Below are 23,512 nucleotides of genomic sequence, written 5' to 3'. Positions count from 1 at the left end.
GGCATAGAGGCATGGATAACGTACGCACATCCATATCCAAAAAATGCCCAAAGCATGTTTTCTTAAACATAACCAATTGCTTTGTTGATAATCTAGTCTTCACTTTTTTCATCAATTCCCAGTCAGTCCTTACTGTGATTGATGCTTTTGTACTCAAGCTATATGGATACTTTAAAGTGATGCATTTGGTATTGTTATCACTTGATACCTTCTTCTTTTTCTTTGAATCAACCTTAGATGGATCAACCTTCAACAAAATGTAGCTCAAACTAGTCAAATAATGAAATAAAAAGGCTTCACGGTTCCCTTGTTTGCTTCGCGGTTTCTAAAAATGTGAAGCAAATTAAGTGTAATTCCCTTTGTAGATTGTCAAACCGTGAATCAGGAGAGAAATTTCAAATTCGCAAATCACTCATAGCTTTGCGATTTTTCCTAATCTGTGAAGATTTGGCTTCGCAGTTTGCGAAAAACGCGAAGCAAATTCATATCTATGAACTCGGTTTCTATGCAAAATGAACTCTTCACTATCATTTTGAACTATTTCTAAGTATCATTTCACAAAATATAGCCATAAATTAATGAAAAAACACAATAAAAGACTAAACCCTAACACTTAGATGCAAAAACCGAAAACGATAAGTGAAAACCCAAAAACCCAAGTCAAAAAAGCATAAATGCAATAGATATATACCTTCTTACCGCTTTTTGCCATTGAAATTGAAGAGAATAAACTAGAAGTAGGAAGAAAAATAGAGTTTGCAGATGTTGAAAAGCACAAGAAAATCGAGTTCGTAGATATGTAGAGGAAGAAGAAGGTAGAAAAACGTCTAAGTTGTTATATATATATATGAAGGGTATTATGGGTAATTCCTAAATGAAAAAGTAATGCGTTTTGTAATGAGTTTAAATATGAGCCTTCAATTTGGTCCAGTTTTATAACTTTTCCTTATTTTGGGTATGATTAAATACGTTTTAATCATTGTTGAATCAATACTCTGCAAATTCAGACTATCTAAGTTTCAGTATTATTCTCATTTTTTAGCTTTTCTGACTTAAATATCAAAATGGATCGCCAGTCCCCAATTCATTTTTTTATCATTTGTCTGGTTTATCTCAAGCATTAAAAAGATACTAGAAAGCTCACTTGAAATTATCCCACATAAATAATAATAATAATAATCATATGGAGTAGTTATTTATAATTCTTATAAGGGATAAGGTAACAAAATAGGCCTAACATTATTAGGGAAGTATCAATTTAGGCTCCACGTATAAAATATCACAAATGTAGGTCTAACATTTAAAAAAGAGTATCAATTTAGGTCTCGATTGTGAAATTTGATATGCCATTTATATTATTCCGTTAAGTTCTGATTTCTCCCTCCACATACAATTGAAAGAACTTAACGGAATAATATGAATAACGTCTCATGTTCCATTATTGAAGCCTAAATTGATACTCTTTTTTAAACGGTAAGCTTACATTTATGCTATTTTATATGTGGAACCTAAATTGATACTTACCTAGAAACCTTAAATCTATTTTGGTACCTTATCCATTCTTATAATTCATTATATCATTAATAAAATAAAGATAATTATAGATTTTTTTTTTGTGTGAAATGTGAGGGTTAGCATGCCAAAACAAAACAAGACTGCTAATCCGAACAATTCAGGAAGAAATAGTTCTACAATCATCGAAAATAAATAAATGGCTTAATGCATCACCAGTTCCATGAACTTGTTCAAAATAGCATATTAGCTTCCTGAACTTTACATGTGTCTCACCAGCTCCCTGAACTTGTTTATTTCGTATCACCGGCTCCATAAACTTGTCCATAAAAGTAGATTAGCTTCTTAAACTTTGCAAGTGTCTCACCAACTCCCTAAACTTGCTTATTCGGTAACAACTAAATACAAAAATTTATTAAATCTAAATTCTAAAAATATGTCTTCATCTATTCGAGAGGTAGTTTTTTCGTTTCTCCTATCTTTCAACCTATTATAAGAGTTAGTGTTGCAGGTTTGAGAGATTGAATGGATGAGGATCGAGAGTTAGTATTATGGTTTTTATATTTAGGTGTTCAGAAAGCTAATATACTTTTATGGACAAATTTAAAAAGTTGGTAATACGAAATAAACAAATTTAAGGAGCTGATTAGATACCTGCAAAGTTTAAGGAGCTAATTTACTATTTTGGACACATTGAAAATAAATCATTGCATGTCTTTGGGCGGGATATAAAAGTTTTTGGGAAGTTAACCAATGCTAATTTACGTGGAACCAATTTGGAAGAAGTAATTTGGTTTTGCGTTGATGATTAGGTAATGGCTTTCTCAACTCAGCTGCCTTCCGAGCTGCAAGTCATTGCCTACGTGGACAAACAAATACATACTATTCAGCATCGCAGCCACATATCACCGCCGATGCCTTAATGCTATAGACAAAATCCCAAAACTGGACCCATAACCAATTTCAGTTTAAGGGCTTGTCTCTTGCCTGTCATCTTCAATTCTGTAGTTCACAGTGAGATTAGCCTTTTCTTTTTCTACAATAATCCATAAGCTCTGCTATACGTTTTTTCAACCGCCTAAAACGACTGCGGTTTTTCTCAATTTTCTCCTTCCTTCATCAGAACAATCCTTTTTTCTTTTCTTTCTTTCAGAAAAATTTAGATTTCTCGAGAAAATATCGACCAACAGGTGTTAACTCTTTCATCATAGTTTTTTTAAGTTTTAACATCCTTTCTCACGTAGGTTAGCTCTGCGGTTTATTCATGGTTTCGCTCTCGTCTTTTAAGAAGGTAGATAATTAGCCTAGGGTTTTGTATGTCCTCTGCTTTGCGATTTTGTTATGATAGCATGTTCTGTTGAATGTGTGTTGTTGTTCGGTACTTTTTGATTTCGAAATTGAGTTAAGGAGTGGTTGAAATTTCGTTAGGCAAATTACTCTGAATCAACTATCGTTTACAATCATAAGAGTATAGTTCTTGAATGACCCTTTGCTTTCGTTCCGTAAATTTTTAGCTGGATTTTATGAGCTTTATTGGAGTGAATTGCTGATGGGTTTAGTGAGTTAAATATTTGCTATCCATTTCTTGAATTTGTGCTATTTATTTATACACAAGGATCGATTGGTCACTTGTGGGCTTATTATTTCTCCTCAAGTTCTTAAAAATACAATGTCGTTGATGTCTAAAATTGCAGTTGATTTAATTACTTAATGTTGCACTAGTGCTTATAAGTTAGCATAGCTTGCAGCTTTCCAGTTTTTTTCGAAAAGTTATTGATGGAGATTTATCTGGTGCATTCACCATTCTACTAATGCACCTTCTAATACTTTCTTATTGATTCCTATTGTTTGTGTTATCCTCATAGGCATTATAGTCCTTGTCTGGGAGCTTCTTTACTTGCTTCATATGAAGTAGACAGTTTCCCTTGAAGAGACGCAATAGTATTGACTGGTCACTGGCCCTTGCTGCAGCTGGAACTAAGACCAAGATCTAATGCATGGTGTTGTAATGAGATTGCAAGTATACATGCAGAAGCATACAATATGTTTCACTTACATTCCATTTAAATGAAGTAACATGTTTGCCTTTCATCAGGCAAGCTATTTATTGACTTCTGAAAAAAACATTTATTTTATAAGCTGCTCCATGGGATTGAAGGGAGCCTTTTGTTCTTTATTTTTTCTTTTCACACTGGTTGAGTCCACAAACAGTTCTGGGAAGTTTTGGACCGTAAGATTTGGTGCAGATTCTGTCAAAAATATCATCTGGCCAAGCTGGCCAATTTTCAGTGCTAGCATATTCGTGTTTGTTGCTCTTATCCTGTCCATGTATCTTCTCTTTGAGCATTTAGCTGCTTACAATCAGCCTGAGGTTTGTTCATGGATCTCTTCATTTCTTCTTAATTTTGGAGTTTTCTTTCATGTTCATGTACGATGCCACGTTTTATATTCGCTACCCGCGCTGCTATATATGATTTGGCCCAACTAGAAAAAATAATATTTATTTTTCCCCTTTTTTTTTTATGTCAGTTTATATTTTTCTTTGAACTTAACAGAGTTGAGTTTGGTTTTTAATTTCAGGAGCAGAAGTTCCTTATTGGACTCATTTTGATGGTTCCAGTCTATTCTCTTGAATCGGTATGGTGGAGCAATATGTCATATTAATTTTTCTCTTCTCCTTTTTGTCTTGTTCATAATCACATTTTAAAAATTTATAAGAATTTAGCTTTTTAGGTGGGATATTTTTTCCTGGATACAGCAGTGTTTATGTTGGATTGCGATATGCATTTCTTATTTGCTTTATGTTAAAAGTTACATACATTTTGTCATTACTTTTTTTTCTTTTCCGCGAAGTATATAAATGTTCCAAGGTTTTTTCCAAGATTTGTTGCTCTGTCATTGTTAAGGCCCAAGAATAGTTTTTATATTAATCTCTGACACACCCCCTCACGCGAGTGTCTCCTGGGCTTGAAGCGTGTACAACACAGGCCCATCTCACCATGTGTTTTTAGTTCCACCAATTAATGAGGCTGTCAGGATTCCATCCCTTAACCGCTTGGTTTAAGAGGCTCTGGTACCATGTCAATGAGCCAATTGAACTAAAAGCTTAAGATAGTTAAGGCCCAAGAATAGTTTTTATATTAATCTCTGACAAAACACAACACAATTGGAATCCATAATATCTTGTTCTAATGCTATAGTGGCATGGTAATGAGGGATTAATTATTTTCGTTTTCTTCTTTTCTTCTGCTACAAAACCATATTGATCGGAACTATTATTGGGGAAACAAATGATCTAATAAAGAATGAGTTAGATATGGCTGTGTGATGTTGCATGATGCTGCTTTAGGATTGGACCTATTATAACTTGAAATGGTGCTTCTTGTCTTTGTGTTCAGAATAAATCATCCCCTTTCTTTTCTTTTTTTTTTATTATGTTTTTTCTAAAGAAACTATGTTTATACTCTAGTAAGCAAATACGTCATGGTTATAGGAGTCTATACATCACATGTAAGGTTGGCATAACCATTGAGGTATGAGAATTGGGCAAGCCCTACCAGCTACTAAGTAGACTTTCTTAATTAACCAACAAATCTTACAAGACAGAAGTTGACTTAAATTGAATTCCCCTTGACTTCATGGTTAGAAACAAACCTCATATGACATCTATCTCTAATTGGAACTTTTCATCCAACTTTACGTGTTGGATACTGATGCTTAGATGGGGACTTGATTACTGCACACATTGTTAAGGAATATTTCTTATCCCTTTGAAGTTTTTTGTTTTGTTATGTTGACAGAAGTCATATTGTCAGGATGCCTTGTTACTTCTCACAGAGATGCTAATTTTTTGTATACCACAAAGCTTATTGTACTTTATTATACTATGTAGGGTATGTATCATATGTCAACAGGTCTTAATGTCTTATGGTCAAGATGCATTTCTTTCCTGCGCAGAGATGCTAACTTTTTGTATGCCAGAAAGGTTATTATATTTTCTTATACAATGTAGGATATGTATAACCACCTTTTAGTTCTTTGCAAATGGATGCTTATGCCATTTTTACGCAAACAATTTCCTATACATCATCATGAATAAAATTGGACTTCCTAAGTGTTGCTTTACTTGTTTATCTGTTACATGTTTTCAGGTACTAGAAATTATAATTGATTTACTTTTGGATCTTAGATTCAGAATGTGATTTTTCATCCAACTTAATGTGTTGGATACTACTGATGCTTAGATGGGGACTTGTTTGCTGCACACATTTTTAAGGAATATTTCTGATCCCCTTGAAGTTTTTTGTTTTGTTATGTTGACAGAAGCCATATGGTCAGGATGCCTTATTACTTGTCACAGAGATGCTAATTTTTTGTATACCTCAAAGCTTATTGTACTTTCTTATACTACGTAGGATATGTATCATATGTCAACAGGTCTTAATGTCTTATGGTCAAGATGCATTTTCTTTCCTGCACAGAGATGCTAACTTTTTGTATGCATAAACGTTATTATATTTTCTTATTCTATGTATAATATAACCATCTTTCAATTCTCTGCAAATGGATGCTTATGCTACTTTAACACAAACAATTTCCTATACATCATCATGAATAAAAATTGGAACTTCCTGAGTGTTGCTTTACTTGTTTATCTGTTACATATTTTCAGGTACTAGAAATTATAATTAATTTACTTTTGAATGTTAGATTCAAAGTGTGAAATTTCGTCCTACTTTACATGTTGGATACTGATGCTTATATGGGGACTCGATGGCTGCATACATTGTTAAGGAATATTTCTGATCCCTTTGAAGTTTTTTGTTTTGTTATGTTGACAGAAGTCATATGGTCAGGATGCCTTGTTACTTGTCACAGAGATGCTAATTTTTTTGTATACCACAGCTTATATTATACTTTCTTATACTATGTAGGATATGTATCATATGTCAACAGGTCTTAATGTCTTATGGTCAAGATGCATTTTCTTTCCTGCACAGAAATGCTAACAATTTCCTATACATCATCAGGAATCAAAATTGGAACTTCCTGAGCGTTCCTTTACTTGTTTATCTGTTACATGTTTTTAGGTACTAGAAATTATAATTAATTTACTTTTGGATCTTTGATTCAGAGTTTAGTAACCAAAAACGTTGTGAAGGAGCTAGGAAACTCTAATAACATCTTAGCAAATATTTTGCTCAAATTTGCTCAGAAATCTGGCTTATAGTTTCTAATATGGATTTAAATCATTGAAAATTTGGCTTATTGAATTTTTGTGTGTGTTCTGCATGTGTCTCAAGGGACATATTGGTGCTTGTTAGCTTTCGTTTTAGGTTTTAGTGCTCACTTTAGCTGCTATCAGCAAATCATTGTACATGGTATGAGGAGTCGTTGTGTATGGAAGTGGGAGATATTGTAGTGTAAAAGATATCTCACATGTTTAGGAGTAAAGACCAAATTTGGCCCTAAATATAGTGTAGATTTAGCCTATGGTGCAAATTTAACCCTAGCATTTCCAAGCAAGATCAATTTTAGTCCTACCTGTCACTTCAGACCTTCTAAATATTAATTATGTCTAAGATATTTAGTGTATTGTACTAACAAAATTACAAAAATTCTGTTAAAATACTAAAAACTAAATCTGCTACATATAAGTTAATCACAATTTTCTTTTGTCAAACTGTCTAAAATATTTGCTGCGTTATTAATATAGTTACAAGAAACCAACAAAAAATGTACAAACTACTTCAATTTATCGACAAACTTGTTTGGATGGTCCAATGTGACAGTTAAATAATAGTCAAACCAGTCTTTTCAAGTTTTTGATAGCGCAAGGCTAAATTGATCTTGCTTGGAGACGTTAGGGTTAAATTTGCAGCTTTTCATACGTTAGGGCTTAAATCTGCACTTTGCTTGAAATGCTAGGGTTAAATTTGGCCATTATCCCTTATGTTTACCATGTGGCACAGTAAAAGCTATATGCATTTGGCTGACTAATCGTGAACTTCTGGATTTAATTTCTCTTGGGCAGTTTTTATCTTTGTTGGATTCTGGTGCTGCTTTCAACTGTGAAGCAATTAGGGACTGTTATGAAGCTTTTGCGTTGTATTGCTTTGAGAGATATCTGATAGCCTGCTTAGGTATTACTTTTACTAATTTATTTACTTAGGCTTGATAGTCTTGCATTATTTATAAATTTTTGTACCATCTATTGTTTTTTCCTTTTGTCAATTTGGTTTGCTTCTTTAAGGTGGGGAAGAAAGTACAATTAAATTCATGGAAAGTCAAACTGAAGTGACTTCTAGTCTGCCACTTCTGGAGGAATCATATGCATATGGAGTTGTAGAGCATCCCTTTCCATTGAACTATTTTCTGAGGGATTGGCAACTTGGTGCTGACTTCTATCATGCTGTGAAAGTTGGCATTGTGCAATATGTATGTTGTTTTTATTAAACTGAAGCATTCTCATTGTTAAGAAATCAGCAACCAAAATGCTTATAATGTTTTCTGTGCAGATGATATTGAAAATGATCTGTGCACTCTTTGCAATGATTCTTGAGAGTTTTGGGGTTTATGAAGAGGGAAAATTTGATTGGAGATACGGGTAAGTTATCCTGAATCATTAACACTGTCTGCATCTTGAAGCTTGCGGAGTGTGACACTTCATTGTTGTTGTTGTTTTTGTTTACTGCAAATGCATCAGTTTATATACTTCCTTAGTACTTGTATCTGTTTTCCCCAATATGTAATCTTAACCATTGGAAGGAACCATCATTTTGTTTTCACTTGTAACCTGAATGAGAAATACTTGCAGCTATCCATACCTGGCAGTTGTTCTCAATTTCAGTCAAAGCTGGGCCCTCTATTGCCTTGTGCAGTTCTATTCTGTAATTAAAGACAAGCTGGCTCCAATTAAACCATTGGCGAAGTTTCTGACATTCAAATCAATTGTTTTCCTGACTTGGTGGCAAGGTCTTGCTGTTGCATTGCTTTTCTCTATGGGAGTTTTGAGAGGGTCTTTGGCCCAGGAGCTGAAAACACGCATACAAGACTACATTATCTGTATAGAGGTGCCTGGTCTTCTTTCATTTGTAAATATATACACAATCTTTTTTGCAATATGATACATGACAACAGTGGAATTTTGTTTACTAAGTTAAATTTAAAACAAATCGTTTTTGTGATGATTTGCCTTTTCTAGATGTGGGTAGAGGAGGATGTGCAAGATGCATGTTTGGAAAGGAGAATTAGACTTGATATTAATGTTAAATTATTCTTTTATTCAACTTTAGCAGGAAGCCTAATAATTATTTTAAACAGTGTGCTGAGATTGATAGGTTATTATCCTAAAACTAAATATGGGACTGAGACAAGCATGCCTTTTGATGGATATTTCTGCAATATGAGTAATCCTATCACTGAAACGATTAGTGTCCTTGGTAACTGTTTGTTTGATAGTTTTGCTTCTTTAAGGTGAATCTGAAACTCCTGAGGAACCCATCCAATGAGTTTGCCCCTCCCTTCTTAATAGGAGTCATATATTAATAAATATATATGTTGAATAACAAATGAGTAGCGCTGCAATATAATGCATTTCTTTAAGCAGTATAGTTTCTGATTGGTCCATATTGCAATGAAGTGTTACATTCATGTTTTAAAATTCGAGTCATCTGATCAGCAAATTTGGTGAAGCAGATGGGTATTGCAGCCATAGTGCATTTGTATGTCTTTCCAGCTGTACCGTACAAGCGTGGAGAAAGATGTGTTCGTAATGTAGCTGTGATGACTGACTATGCATCTATTGGTTCGCCTCCAGATCCTGAAGAGGTTCAGGATTGTGAAAGATTTAGTAAAATACGCCTAGCTAGGCACGATGAGAGAGAAAAAAGATTGAATTTCCCCCAGAGTGTTCGTGATGTGGTACTTGGTAGTGGTGAAATTGTGAGTCACTTGTTCCCTGCTCAAATGGACTCAATTCATTTCTAACTGTTCTTTTTCTTATGATTATGACATATAGGCTAGATGATCAAGTTATTAGTTATGACACATTACAGTTGCTTTGTTAGATGCTTATTCTTCCTTTACATGATTTCAGATTGTCGATGACATGAAATATACAGTTTCACATGTGGTAGAACCAGTCGAAAGGGGGTTTGCAAAATTAAATAGAACCATTCATCAGATATCTGAAAATGTGAAACGCCATGAGCAGGAAAGGAAGAGTACCAAGGATGACAATTATCTTGTCCCATTGAATTCGTGGACAGCGGAGTTTTCTGATGCTCGTGACAAGCTTCTTGAGGGGAGTGTCAGTGACAGCGGTTTGTCTAACAGCAAGAGACCTCTACAGCAATCCAAGTTAAGGTCTGGTAATTAATGTCCAAAAATATGGGATTGTATGAGAGACAATTCGTCATGGCCTTTTGAGCAAACATTGTTGGCGAGATTGTTAAAATCCCACGATTTTATGCATGCTGTCTTTGCAGATGAAGAGCTAACTAACCCTGACGAGTCTTCAAATTTTGTAACTGAAAATGTACAGAAAAGATGATACTAATTCTGTCATTGGTGGAAGCTCCTCTATACCTGGCTGGAGTTGAAACAAATGTACAGAAGTTTTAGATGGTGGTACATTACTAGGTTCAGAATCTCCTCATTGTAACCTCAAACTTACTGCAGCCCTTGTCCTGGAAATAAAAGAAAGAATTCAATTTATACATTTCAGTTTACGTCGATATGAAACTGAGCCGTTTAACTTGTATATATATATATATATATATATTATGTTCCGAATAGAACTAATGTAGTATGAAATGAAATTGTTGAAATTTAATGTTATTTGTTTGAGATTCAGATATGTTATTCTGTTTTGTTTCAAATAGCTAATAGAAGAATGTTTGTTTAGAATTTGGAAATAACTATTTTTAGCTGTTTTAAAGTAGATAATAGCTTTTCATAAAGTTCTAATTTGGAGGTTTTTTTTTCATTTTACAGATCCTGTTCATTTGAACTCCACCCTTGGGGTATTTTAAGCTGTTTTGGTTCAAATAGTTCGAGAAGGATGTTTGATTAGGATTTAGTTTTGATAAATTTATATTTTTCTTTTTGCTAACAAAAAAGGGGTAAAGTAAAAAAAAAAAAAAAACTCATGTATTCACGTATTGTCAATTGTTATTTATTTGTTTTTGGTGATACAGGAATACAAAAAACAGAAACAAAGCAAACAGCACAAAACTAAAAAAAACTAAACTAGAAAGCTAAAAAAACACAGAAACAGATGCATCAACACTATGTAGTTATACTTCTGGAGAGTCCAGCCTCATTCTTATCATCTTGCACCAAGGAATCCATCCCCTCAATTGGGACATTTAAAACCAATATCCCCAATGGCAGAGAGTGTGCTTGTCTGGCTAGAAAATCTACACTTTTGTTGCACTCTCTGTATATATGTTGAACCTGTATATTCTTGAAAATATGTTACCAGAGCTTTGATTGCTAGATCAAGGACTTAGAAGGATGATGGGGGGAGCATTTATTGTTGACAACTTTCACCGCTTCGATGCTGTCTGATTCCACAATCAAATTTAGCAATGTTATCAGGCTCGGACTGGTCCAACCGGAAACCGGCGAGGAAACCGGTCCGAGCCTGTCCGGTTATTTCAATGTTGAAATAACCGAAGAGATCCAGGGTTGGCCCGGGACCCGGTGTGACCCCGGGTCTCTTGAATAAAAAAAAAAAAATTCAGCGCTGGAATTGTTTAGGTGGGTGGGTTTTTTTGAAATCCGAAATGTAAAGGCGGGCTGCCTGGAAATGGGAGGCGGGCTTGGGTGGAATGAGATAATTTGGGCGGGATCTAGAATTAATTCAATTTTAACAATGAAATATGGGCTAGAATTAATTTTAAAACAATGAAATTAAAAATAAAAGGTGTGTCAAGTTATGGGATCTAATTTTGGTGCGGCATTCGCGTCACCCACGTCGTGCGGGTGCACCCCTAATCCAATGGTTAATCGATTGCACCCCTGCGCGTGAGAGAGCCTTTTCCCTAGTAATTGGTTAAAGGCTTGTAAAACCCATTTACTTATAAACCAGTTAAGTTTCTCATTTCTTTCCTATGTAGGATGTAAATGTTTAATTTCATTTTATCTTCTTCTAAACCATTTCAAATGGTTCACTTTGAACATCAATTTCTCGCTCATTATTTGTCCGTTTTGAGTATAATATATTTTTAAAAAGATCTTATGGCATAGAATACGTTGATATATTTCAATATATTCTGAATTTAATTTATTCGTTATATATTTAAGACTCAAATTAACAAAAAATAACAAACCAAAATTGTTTATAATTTATTTTGGATATATATAATGTATAAAAATAATTTTAAATTAATTATATATATTTAATGTATATAAATATATATTTATTTATTACGTCATCCGGTTCGAGCAATCCGAGCCATCCGGTCCGACCAAGTGACCCGTGACCCAGTCATCAATCCGGTTTGATGTCCGGTCCGGTTCTGATAACATTGTTATTTAGAATATTTTTTTGGGTAAATTCTAAAAAAATCCCCATGTGGTTTCATGTATTTCAAAAAAAAGCCCTTGTGGTTTGTTTTTACAAAAAAAAAAGGGATCGTGTGATACGCCGTTACCCGAAAAAACGGAAAATGGCTTAACACCGTTAGTTTAGATGATGTGGCAAGGGGTAAAACGGGGAAAACCAATTTTTTTATACGGTGTTAAGCCATTTTCCGTTTTTCGGGTAACGGCGTATAACACAGTCCTTTTTTTTTTTTGTAAAAACAAACCATATGGTTTTTTTTTAAATACATGAAACCACATGAGATTTTTTTGGAATTTACACTATTTTTTTCCAAACGGTCAATGAGTTTCTTTGTTTTGCTAAAAACGAGAATCTTTTAGTTTGACTCTATAAAAATGATCATTAATGACTTCAAAATAGAAAATTGTAAGAATTAAAGTTGTTTAGTGTCATATTTACAATGGAACCAAATGTTTTATCTTTCAAAATCATCATTTTTAGAGTTTTCTTTCTCTAAAATATTTATTTTTCTCTCTCACCAAACCACCTAAATGACCTTGAAATTAAAAAATTGAAGAATTAAAGTTGCTTAAGATACCATTAAGTCTATGATTTTTCAATTTTGAGAATAGTCAATGCACATTTTAATTTTAAGATCATTGTTTTAGTAAAACGAAAAGCCCCAGTCATCTCCTTTAGCAAAATGAAAAAGCTCAATCACCGTGGTTTGGATAATTTTTTTTCCAGATATCAGTTTGAAAATAGAGCTAATTACTAGCCCATTTGAAGGGGTTCATTTACATATCTAACCCACTTTGCTTCCATCTCACCAAATTAGATACTTTCATCCACTTTGGACAAGAATACCCTTATTTCAATTCACCTTCTTCTTCAAACTCTCGACGTCTTCTTCGCAATCCCAAACCGATGAAAAGACGGTGGTTTATAAAGAGAAGAGATTATGTTTCGTTCAACCTTTGAAGAATTAGTGTCTGCGGAAGAAGATTAGGATGGAAAGCTCAAAAAATGAGAAAAAAAATCTAACAATTCAAGTGTTGTGATGTTGCATTTATGACAAATTCCTCACAAATGCGACAAGAGTTGTTGCATTTGTGACGAAATGCGACCATTGTTGTTGCATTTGTGACGAGATGCGACAACTGTTGTCGCATTTGTGACGAGGTGTGACAAATTTCGTCATAAATGTGATAATAATGGAGGAAAATTGAGGAAAATTGAGGAAATTGAAACGATAGCGTTACAGATGAAGAAAGAGGGAAGACCAGCGAGAAAAGCAAGCGTATAAGCTAAAAACATACCATTTCTACGGAAAATTGAATATAATATTTCAATAATCTAAAAAATAGCTAATGATTGGTATCAGAAATCGAAGAAGATGAACCGAAGAAGAAGAAGGGGACGAAGCGGAAGAAGAAGAAGTTGGAACAGAAGCAGATGGATCGATCGATCGAATAGAACTAAGGATAATTTTATCCAAAATGGATGAAAGTGTCTAATTTGGTGAGATGGAAGCAAAATGAGTTAGATATGTAAATGGACCCCTTTAGCCGATCACAACAGTTTGGTAAGAAAACAAAAGTTTAAGTTAAATGATGATTTGAGGTCAAATTGAATGAAAATAAAGGAAGAATGATATTTCATAAAAAAGAGACTTAAAAGGATAGACATTTGATTTGGTTGAGTTATGTACTGTGTCGTTAGTTGGTCGATTGAAGGTGTAGAAGAAAGACAATGTCTTCTATTTGTAGGAAAAATGAGCTTGATGAGCAAGAAAATCAATATCCACTAACTCAAATCTCCCTAATAATTAGCTCACTTCACTCTCCACTAACTTAATTGGCATTACACTCTGTTTACGAGAAAAACATGGAAAAAAACATATGGAGAGTGATTGTAAAAATTCCTTAGAAATAGCTGATCTCGTAATGTCTTGTGTGTTTTCTGTTTCAACTTAAAAAATTCATATATTCTTCATCACTGAACGGTTGTAGTTCCATGAGTAGTTCTGGAAACCTTGAGATGTCTAGTTTTAGGGTTTTGTGGCCTCGATCCAAGATTCCAGTGTTTGATGCCTCAGAAAAATCATCAAAGTGATGGGCTGCACTTAGTTCAAAAATATAAACCAAACTAAACTTCTTTTCTTTTTATTATTTTTATGTATTCCTTATTGTTTTTTTCTCTTATATTTCAATTTCATTTTGAATAAAATCACATGATAAAAATTTCCATATGCTTTTAACATGTATAAATTAAAAATTTAGAACCATCCCAACACCATGTAAAGGGGTAAAGATGAGAAAGGATAATTAATTTGCGACCTGGTCAAATAAATATCAAAGGCTCTTTCATTTGGTAAACCTATAATTAAGTTTTTATATTTTTAAAGTATTAAAGATTTAGCTTCTAATCATTTATTTTTTCTAGATTAATCTTTTGAATTTTCACGATTTTAAAGATTTAGTGTAACAATCTGATCCGAAATAAATTACGTTGGGTGAAAGGTATGAGCAAAAAGCAACCTTAAAGGACACTGACGAGGACATGATTTGAATTGAATATTTCACATTACAGGTGAGGTTTTGGTTTTGGGGAAACTTTGTGTCCATTGGCTTCTTAACATTTTTCGTTCTGCAAGGATTTCGATCTTAACTAATGGCAATGTTAAAGGATACTTTCGTTGTTCCCGAGAGGTTAGGCATGGGGATCCCTTATCTCCCATCCTATTTTGCTTAATTGAAGATTTCTTTAGCAGGTTGCCCCTCAAGGCTATTCAGGATGGCTCTTTAGCTCCTATGTCGTACACGCGTTCCTCTCCCTTCCCATCACATCTGCTTTATGCTGATGATATTTTGATTTTTCTAAAAGTTTCTATTAGTAACATGAAAGCAATTGAGCGTATTTTCAGGTTCTATGGATCGTTGTCTAGCCAGTTGGTTAATTAGGATAAATCTGTGGTAGTTTTCGAGGACAAAGTGGGGCATAATCGTGCATCATCTTTCGTTGCTCTAACTGGCCTTCATGTTGGTAGCATCCCTTTTCGTGGGATTCCGTTATTTGCGGGCGCTCCTCGTGTCAATTTTTTATAGCCTATTACGGATAAAATCCTTACTAAGTCCAGTCTTTGGAAAGGGAGATCTTTATCTATGGCTGGCATACTTACTCTAATATCTTCTGTAATCAATAGTTATTGTCTTCACTCATTTGTTGTTTGATTAAACAGATGAGTAGGTGCATGCGTAATTTCCTTTGGACTGGTTCCATTGATAGTAAAAAATTGATTAGTGTTCCTTGGCTGGTCTGTTGTAAATCAAAGAAGGCTGATGGTTTGGGTATCAAAGATCTTGGGTTTATGAATATTTCTATGCTTAGGAAGTTAGCCTGAGATATTTTGGTTGCAAAAGATTTCACATTAACCGTGCTTCGCGGTCGTTTCTTTGATTCTTTTAGTCGGCCTAAATCATTGCCTATTAAATCATCCATTTGGAGCTCTTATAAGTAACTTTCGCATCGTATTCTATACGATTGTTTTTGGTATATTGCCTGTAACAGCAACCTTAATTTTTGGTATGATCGTTGGCTTGTTCCTCCCTTCGCTTCTCAAATGAACATTCCTTGGAACTCCTCGCCTTTTTCTGATGATTTGGTGCGTAATCATTTGTCCAATGGGATTTGGTCTGGTATTGAGCATCTTCCGAATGACATTAAATTACAAATATGAAACATGAATGGCGGACTGGATTTTGATGAACTGATATGAAATAAAATACTTGGGCAAGCTTTCTGTCAAGGAATTCTATACTAATTTGTCGGATGATGTTGCTCTGGCTGAATGGACGGACTAGTGTTCAATTATTTGGAAAGGCTTTGTGCCTCCTTCGCGGGCCCTAATCTGTTGGCGTTTACTCCAAAACAAGCTTCCTACGCATGATATTCTTCACCGCCATGGTGTTAATCTTTCCTCGCGTTGCTTTCTTTGCTGCTCTTGCTGTGAGTCAAGTGAGCATATTTTCCTCGCATGTCCTTTTGTTGATACGCTTTGGACAACTCTTGGTGGTTTGTTTCAGGTTCGACTTTCTCTCACCACAATTAAGTCTTTTTTTTTCTGAGTTTTGCCGTCTTCAGCTCAGCCTCCAATTGATGGATCTTTGGAAGCTTGGTGTAACTGGTCTCATTTGGACTACTCCTAATAGAGTATGCTTTAGATCAGACTCCCAACATTCATCTCATGCTTCGCCAGCTATGGAGTTTTCTTCGGGAGTCAAATCTATTAATTTCCAGCTCTTTCTTTAATCGATGGTCTGACATCCATGTTATCAGACAGCTTTGTATCAGGGGTAATCTCCTTCGTACGCCGCAGATTGTGGAGGTTCGTTAGCAAGCCCCTAGTCTTGGATGGATAAAAGTTAACTCAGATGGCCCGTCTAGTGGTCACGGGGTGGGAGCCGGGGGTGTATTTCGTAATGGATATGTGGTTTTCCTGAGGGATGCTTCGCTTTTCCTCTCTCTGATGCTCCTACTTTTATCGCTGAATTGCAGGGTGCGATGCGAGCAATTTCTCTTGCCTGGGAGAGAGGCTGGCATCAGCTTTGGCTTGAAGTGGATTCCATCTATGTGCTGAATCTCTTCAAAACCAAGTCAAAGGTGATTCCATGGAGTCTTAGACATGATTGGCTTCAGTGTTTATCATTAGTTTCCCGGATGGAGTTTTTCATCTCTCATGTTTTTCAGAGAGGGTAATCGAGTTGCGGATGCTTTGGCTAAATTCGGATCTTCATTGGACTCATTCATATAGTGGCATGGTGTTCCTGATTTTTATAATGAATTATTAAATAACGATTCTTGTAATAGGGTCTCCTACAGGCTTTCTTAGTTCCTAGTAATTGTGTTTTTGATTTGTTTCATTGAACTCTTTGTATTTTTTTTTATTTTTTATTATTTATATATTTTCAGGTGGTTTGGTTTGGTCTAGGTTCGGATTCCTAACCGGATTTTTCTTCCTATCGCCTTTCTGTTCCCCTGAGCTTTTAATAAAAAAAAAAGTTACTAGGATATATCAATAAAAGCAGGCGACTTAACCATAAAAACATAAATCAAAGTCTTTAGGCCTCGTATATTTTAAGGCTCCAATTTTTTTTTTTTAATCAAAATAGGTTTTTAATCCATAAAAAATCAACTGATAAATAATAAGTTACTGCAATGAATATTAACTTTATGTAAAAAACTCTTAATTATATAGTAATTACTATAAATTACTTAACATTGTTTTAGCTTGCCAATAAGGATTGGTCCGTGAATAATGATTATAATAAATGTTAGTAATATTTAGGGGAAAGTTCAAATAAAATCCCTGTGGTTTCACTAATTTTCAGATAAAGGACTGTGGTTTACTTTTTGTCAAAACGAGGACTGAGGTTTCACACTTTTAATAATGCTATTAAAACTATCTTTAACGACCTGAAAATGAAAATTTTCAAGAATTAAAGTTGTTCAATGTCATATTTTCTATGGAACTACATTTTCGATTTTAGAAAATCATCTTTTTTGGAACTTTCTCTCTCTAAACATTAACTTTCTCTCTCTTTACCAAACATCATCTAAATAATCTCGAAATAAAAAAGTTGAAGAATTAAAGTTGCTTAGAATATTAGTAGTTCTTAAAATATGTCATTTTTGAAGTTGTTAAGGGTGATTTTAATAGTATCAATCGAAAAAAGTAAACGACAGTCCTTATTTTTCTAAAGTTGAAAACCTCAGTCCTCGTTTTGACAAAAAGTAAACCACAGTCCTTTATCTGAAAATTAGTGAAACCACATGAGTTTTATTTAAACTTTACCCTAATATTTATTGAAAGTTAGATAAATTGATATTAGTCTTTTCATCTTAATTTTGATTTGATATAAATATAGCGTTGATTGTCATATCATTATGTAATCATTAGATATAATTTATAAAGGATGAGAGAGAGAGAGATGGGATTTTGAATTCATCACTTCTCTCCTTCATTATGATATGAAGGATGAGAGAGAGAGATGGAATTTTGAATTCATTCATCTCTAAATAAAGCAAGTTATTGATGAGTTGTATTTAATCTTTAATAACATATTTTGTTCACTCTTATATTTTACTATGTAAAGGTGAATTACTATACCTAGCCACTTATTCCTACCTCTAGCCTTGGGAATAGATCGAACTACCTTTTGCCCAAAATTTGAAAAAACACAAAACCTCTCAAAAACCCTATAGACTCTTCGATTAAATCTGGACTAATTTGTGAACCAAAACATGGATCGTGACAGAGGCTGTAAAGAGAAAGCACAAATGGTAAGATTTGCGGTTTTTTTTGTTGATTTACGCTTCGTTTTTGAATCTGTGGGAGTTTTTTGAAATTCACCGGAATCGCAGTCGGGCGTATGAACATCACGCTCCACTTGTGGTTCCGGCGTATGAACATCACGCCCGACCTGTGGTGCGGGCGTGATAGCCTCATGCCCGCACCATAAGTCGGGCGTGATGTTCAAACGCCCGAACCATAGGTCGGACGTGATGTTCAGTTTACCAAAAATTCCGGTGAGCGGAATCCGGGTGAGCGTTTTCCAGCGAGAAAGAATGTGCCCAGAAAATTCTCAAAAAATTTTAGAAAATGTAAAATATTATTTTGAGAAACTTTAATTCTTGGGTCGAAGCGGGATTTCTTACGGTTTAGTCCCAATAGAATTTTTTCTTTAATTTTATCTATTTTACATGCTTCAACAATTTGTTTGGTCAAAACCGTAACGAATCTCGTTTTGAGATAAGAATTAAAGTTTATTAAAATTATGTTTTACATATTTTGAAATTTTTCGATAATTTTCCGGGCACATTTTTTATCCTACTTACATTGTTACAAATCAGTGTACCATTTGTTCCAACATGATACTTATATTGTTCCAACAGAATATATCAACGTACCAATTTTTCCAATAAAATAGTTATATTATTCCAATATAATACTTATATTATTCCAACATAATAAATCAGTTTACCAATTGTTCTAAATCAATTTTATTATCTATCGTCTTCAATTTCATTTTTGTTTTTAGTATTTAATATAATATCTTCAAATTTATATTAGTTAAATTATTTAGAAAATAATTATAATTCTTATATTATTCCAATAGAATAAATCTGTGTAACAATTGTTCCAACAAAATAGTTATATTGTTCCAACAGAATTGTTATATTGTTCTAACAAAATATTCCAACACATAGTGCTGAAAGGTAATGCCAAAAATTGCCTAAAAAATTATCAAAAAATTTCAAAACATGTAAAACATTATTTTAAGAAACTTTAATTCTTGGCTCAAAATGAGATTTTTTACAGTTTTGACCCAATAAATTGTTGAAGCATGTAAAATGGATAAAATTAAGGAAAAAGTTTTATTGAGATTAAATCGTAAGAAATCATACTTCGACTCAAGAATTAAAGTTTCTCCGAATAATGTTTTACATTTTCTGGAATTGTTTGAGAATTTTCTGGGCATTTTCGGGTTTCTCACCGGAAAACACCCACCTAATCGCCGGATTCCATTGATTTGGGACTAAACTGTAAGGAATCTCACTTTGAGTCAAGAATTAAAGTTTCTCAGAATACCTTTTTACATTTTCTGAAATTTTTTGAAAATTTTCTGGATATTTTTTTTTCAAAGAAAAACAGATCACCGGATTCCGTTCAGCGGAATTTTTTTTACCCGAGCTTCTAGGATCTTAAAATGACCGTTTAATTAAGACGAGTCCAACGGTATAATTTTTTTTGGAAAACGAGATTGGAAAAGTCGGAAAAATGCATTTAAAAAAATAAAATAATTTTCTCTTTCATTTTATTTACAAATTTGCCACATTCCCCTACTTAATTACAAAATTGGTCATGTTCACACCATAAGATTTGTCTCACCATAAAAAAAATTGTCACACATGATCTCTATAAAACTTCTCAAAATTAAGCTAGAAAAATAAGATTGAGTCATTTTGAACTAACATAGAAAAGTTTATCGTATATCATATTTAATCAAGTTAGATTTTATATATAAATACAAACTCAATTAGTTAATTAAGTACCTTGACCCTTAATTTGTGGGAGCATGGAGCGAAACCATCCATAGTAGGGAAAGGTCCACCGACTAAAGAGCCGAAACCATCGTGTGGCCGGGAGGACCTGGCCCCTCTAAGCCTTCTCAGGGGGTGTTTGGTTGCTCCTTTTCAGCCTCCTTTTGCCTTTTCACTTCAAAAGGGGGAGTTTTAAGTGTTTGGTTAGTGATCTCCTGTTTGCCTTTAACAATTGAAAAGCAGCATTAGGTGTTTGGTTAGTAATCTCCTGTTTGCCTTTTACACCCGAAAAGCAGCATTTTACAAAAGCAGAGAATCTCTGCTTTTTGGAAAAGCAGTTTTTTCCAACAGCAAACAGCAAACCGTAACAGCAACCGCAAACAGCAACAGCAAACCTTAACAGCAAACAGCAAACCATAACAGTAAACAGCGAACAACAACAGCAAACAGTAGGTAAAACAAACGGGCCCCCAGTCTCCTTCCCTGACTCGCACTTGCAAACTAGAGTTAGTGCTTTACCAACTAAAAGATTTAATTATCCCATAAAAAAGTTAGTTATCTAAAAAAACTAAAAGAGTTAGAGCTGGTTTGATATTATTGTGGCCAAAAGCATCCACCGTTTTAAAATTCTGTGGAAGAATATATTATTATAAAAAGTTAAGAAATGTTTGATAAGTAAATGATAAAAAATTTAAAAGTATATTATATTAAAAGTTATGATAATATATATATATATATATATATATAAAATTAATATAAACGTTTCTAAATAAATTGTGAAAGACAATTTTCTAAAAAGCTATATAAATTTTCTAAATAACTTTAGGAGATGTTGTAACGAAAAAACAGTTTTAATTAGGATTTGTACAAGTAATGACAAACATCTCCCTTGTGTTTTGCTCTAATCCTAGAGAGATTTTATATTGATTAAGTAAATTAATTTATTAATTTAATTCAGGAATAACCTCTGGAAATTTATTTTATACTGATTTGGATCCTCTCCTGTTTAGTCAATAGGAAGGATTAGAATTTGTACTACATAAGTTTTTCTTAAAATAATAAACTAAGACATTAAATTTTTATTTGCTTCCATATATCTTTCGTCTCTCTCCCCACTCAATACCATCTCAGTTTTCTGAATTGAAGAAAATACACGCATAATAAAATCTGAAATCCTATTAAATTATTTTTTAGCTCATAGCCTGAAATACATGATCCGAAATGTTCTCTTTGATGTTTTTCTGGATCTTTGTCAAAGTTTACTTTGTTTGCTTCGGGTGGATTTAATAAAGTAAGTTGATGGTAAAAACAAAGTAAGCATGAACAGAATTGTTTTTTTTTTTTTTTAATCCCCTCATATTCCAAGAAGACCATGAAATGAATGAGCTTTACTTATACCATTGTAAGAAAAAGCAAAAGACTAAAAAAGAATTTATAGCAACAAATTCCCAAAGTTAAACAGCACAAGCAACTCAGAGATGAGGAAAGGAGATCACAAGTGTGGATGACCCGGGCACAAATTCAACACTCGTTCACTCGCTTGCCTCATAAACGCTCCTATCGCCGCGTAATCCTCAAACGCTCTAACATCAATCTGATACTCCGCAAACTTTGGAAAAAATAGCCAATTTGCAGTAGCAAAAACGAATACAACTGTGAACATTCCAGATAGTATGCCCGGCAACTGCAATTTTCCTTTAAAGGCCTTCTTTATAACAATCTCAGCCGTTACACAAAAACCATGCAAAAGGAAAAATGCAGTAATCTCCCACGTGGGTGTGACGCGCCCCAAGTAATAAAACATGAGCTCGTGCATAATAGCCGACGCCACAAATGTCGCAAAAACAGCTACAAGTGTGGCGCAATCTCGGCCACAAAGGCGTTTGAAGACATTTCGGATGGGATCGTATACGGTTGGTCGCAGGATACCAGTGACCATTAGGTTCCATCTTTTCCCCCAAAAGTCCTGAAGTGATGTTGCAAGATATGGGTGGTTGAACTGTGGTTCCAGCTCTATCCCCAAAAGGGTACGAGCCAAAGCGGCAGATATGGCTAGATTTATCTCAAGTAGAAAATAAATATGAAAGGCATAGAGGGCGAAGATGATTTTAGGATGGATGAAATCACTATATTTATAGATATTGACCAAAATGGCTACAATAAAACCCTTAAGTGCATAACTTAAGAACCCATCCTTAATTTTGGTGGAAGTGGAAGTGGAAGATGTGTGATTTAGGGTGGAATTAGGGGAGACTTTGATGGGTAAGCAAGCAACAGCCACAAAAAGAGGAAGAGAAATGGATGGATCAAGAGAAAGAGGGCCTTTTCCAAAAGCAAAGAGGAGAAGCTTGAAATTGGCGAGCCAAGCAATAAAAAAGGCAGTAGTACCTCCAAGATGAGGAGAGGAGAGATTGAGAGGGAGATACAGAAAAAGACAAACAACAGGGAAGACAAAAATGAGTTTTTTGATTCCCTTGTTTCTGATTCCATAACAGTAACATAAGGAAATAACAACTGTTGTCCATACCTTAATGAAATTAACAACTTCTCCTCCTCCCTCCTCCATCTCTCTGCTTCTGCTTTGTGCTTCTTACATGTGATGTTATTATAGTCACTAAGACGCCCATCTAGAATCTGCTTTTTCTTCTTCTAAAAGTTTTCCACTTTTGACTTGCATCATAAAAGCTAGACTATTCTTCCAGAAAGTGACATTCTCTGTTATTAAATTGGGAAATTTATGTAGAAATTCAGATTTGAAAAATTATTTAAAGTAATGATTTTGAATTATGTCAAACTAATAAAATCAGTCATTTTGATATATTTTAATGATTAGAATTTATAAATTAAGTGTCTAGGATATATTTTCTAGAGTTTAGAATTTATGATTTGGGTCTAGAATTTTTAAATTAAGATGTAAAATCATATTTTATTTATAGTATATAGAAAATAATGACATATTAAGAATTAAGTTTGGTAATATAATTTAGTTGTAATTTTATAGTTAATTATGATATTCATGTATTTCACCCTATTAAATTCCTTTATCTTGTAGGCAACGACTAAGAGGCCCCGTATTGAGTTGCAGGGCGGTGAAAGAAGGGCCAAAGCAGTTTGGAGGTAAAGATGTAAAAATAAAAGGGAACACTAGGGTTTGTTTTATTTGTATATAAATTCAATTAATTGTTGTCTTGCTGAAATTAGGGGGAACCACTCTGATTTCAAGTTTCTTGTTCAGTAACCAAATGATAGGGTCTTGTTGTTATGAGGCAAAGTTATTGTTCATTTTAATTAACCATTCTAATTGCTGAATTTGCGTCTTGTTCATTAGAGTATGTGTTTAGTTGG

At 34.0% G+C, this 23,512-nt stretch overlaps 2 protein-coding genes across 3 annotated transcripts; one reads left to right on the top strand and one right to left on the bottom strand.

Annotated features, from left to right (window-relative positions):
* The first annotated feature begins 2,498 nt into the window (after positions 1-2,498).
* LOC136201506 (protein LAZ1 homolog 1) lies at positions 2,499-10,244 on the top strand. Of its 2 annotated transcripts, none has more exons than XM_065992186.1 (9): positions 2,499-2,702; positions 3,378-3,883; positions 4,093-4,149; positions 7,547-7,655; positions 7,766-7,950; positions 8,031-8,119; positions 8,330-8,585; positions 9,211-9,456; positions 9,611-10,244. In XM_065992186.1, the coding sequence occupies exons 2-9, from the start codon at positions 3,590-3,592 to the stop codon at positions 9,890-9,892; spliced, it is 1,518 nt and encodes a 505-aa protein (XP_065848258.1). In that variant the 5' UTR covers positions 2,499-2,702; positions 3,378-3,589; the 3' UTR covers positions 9,893-10,244. The 2 variants fall into 2 exon arrangements, with proteins under 2 accessions (XP_065848258.1, XP_065848257.1); XM_065992185.1 differs by having other exon boundaries at positions 2,499-2,803.
* An 11,296-nt stretch (positions 10,245-21,540) lies between these two features.
* On the bottom strand, positions 21,541-22,762 carry LOC136201366 (acyl-CoA--sterol O-acyltransferase 1-like). Its single transcript, XM_065992027.1, has one exon. The coding sequence runs from the start codon at positions 22,731-22,733 to the stop codon at positions 21,660-21,662; it is 1,074 nt and encodes a 357-aa protein (XP_065848099.1). The 5' UTR covers positions 22,734-22,762; the 3' UTR covers positions 21,541-21,659.
* Between the last annotated feature and the right edge of the window lie 750 nt (positions 22,763-23,512).

The sequence above is a fragment of the Euphorbia lathyris genome, chromosome 7, assembly GCF_963576675.1.
Source record: "Euphorbia lathyris chromosome 7, ddEupLath1.1, whole genome shotgun sequence".
NCBI classification, from domain to species: Eukaryota; Viridiplantae; Streptophyta; class Magnoliopsida; order Malpighiales; family Euphorbiaceae; genus Euphorbia; species Euphorbia lathyris.
The sequence above is the reverse complement of the archived record's forward strand: the minus strand, read 5'-3'. Positions and strand labels throughout refer to the sequence as shown.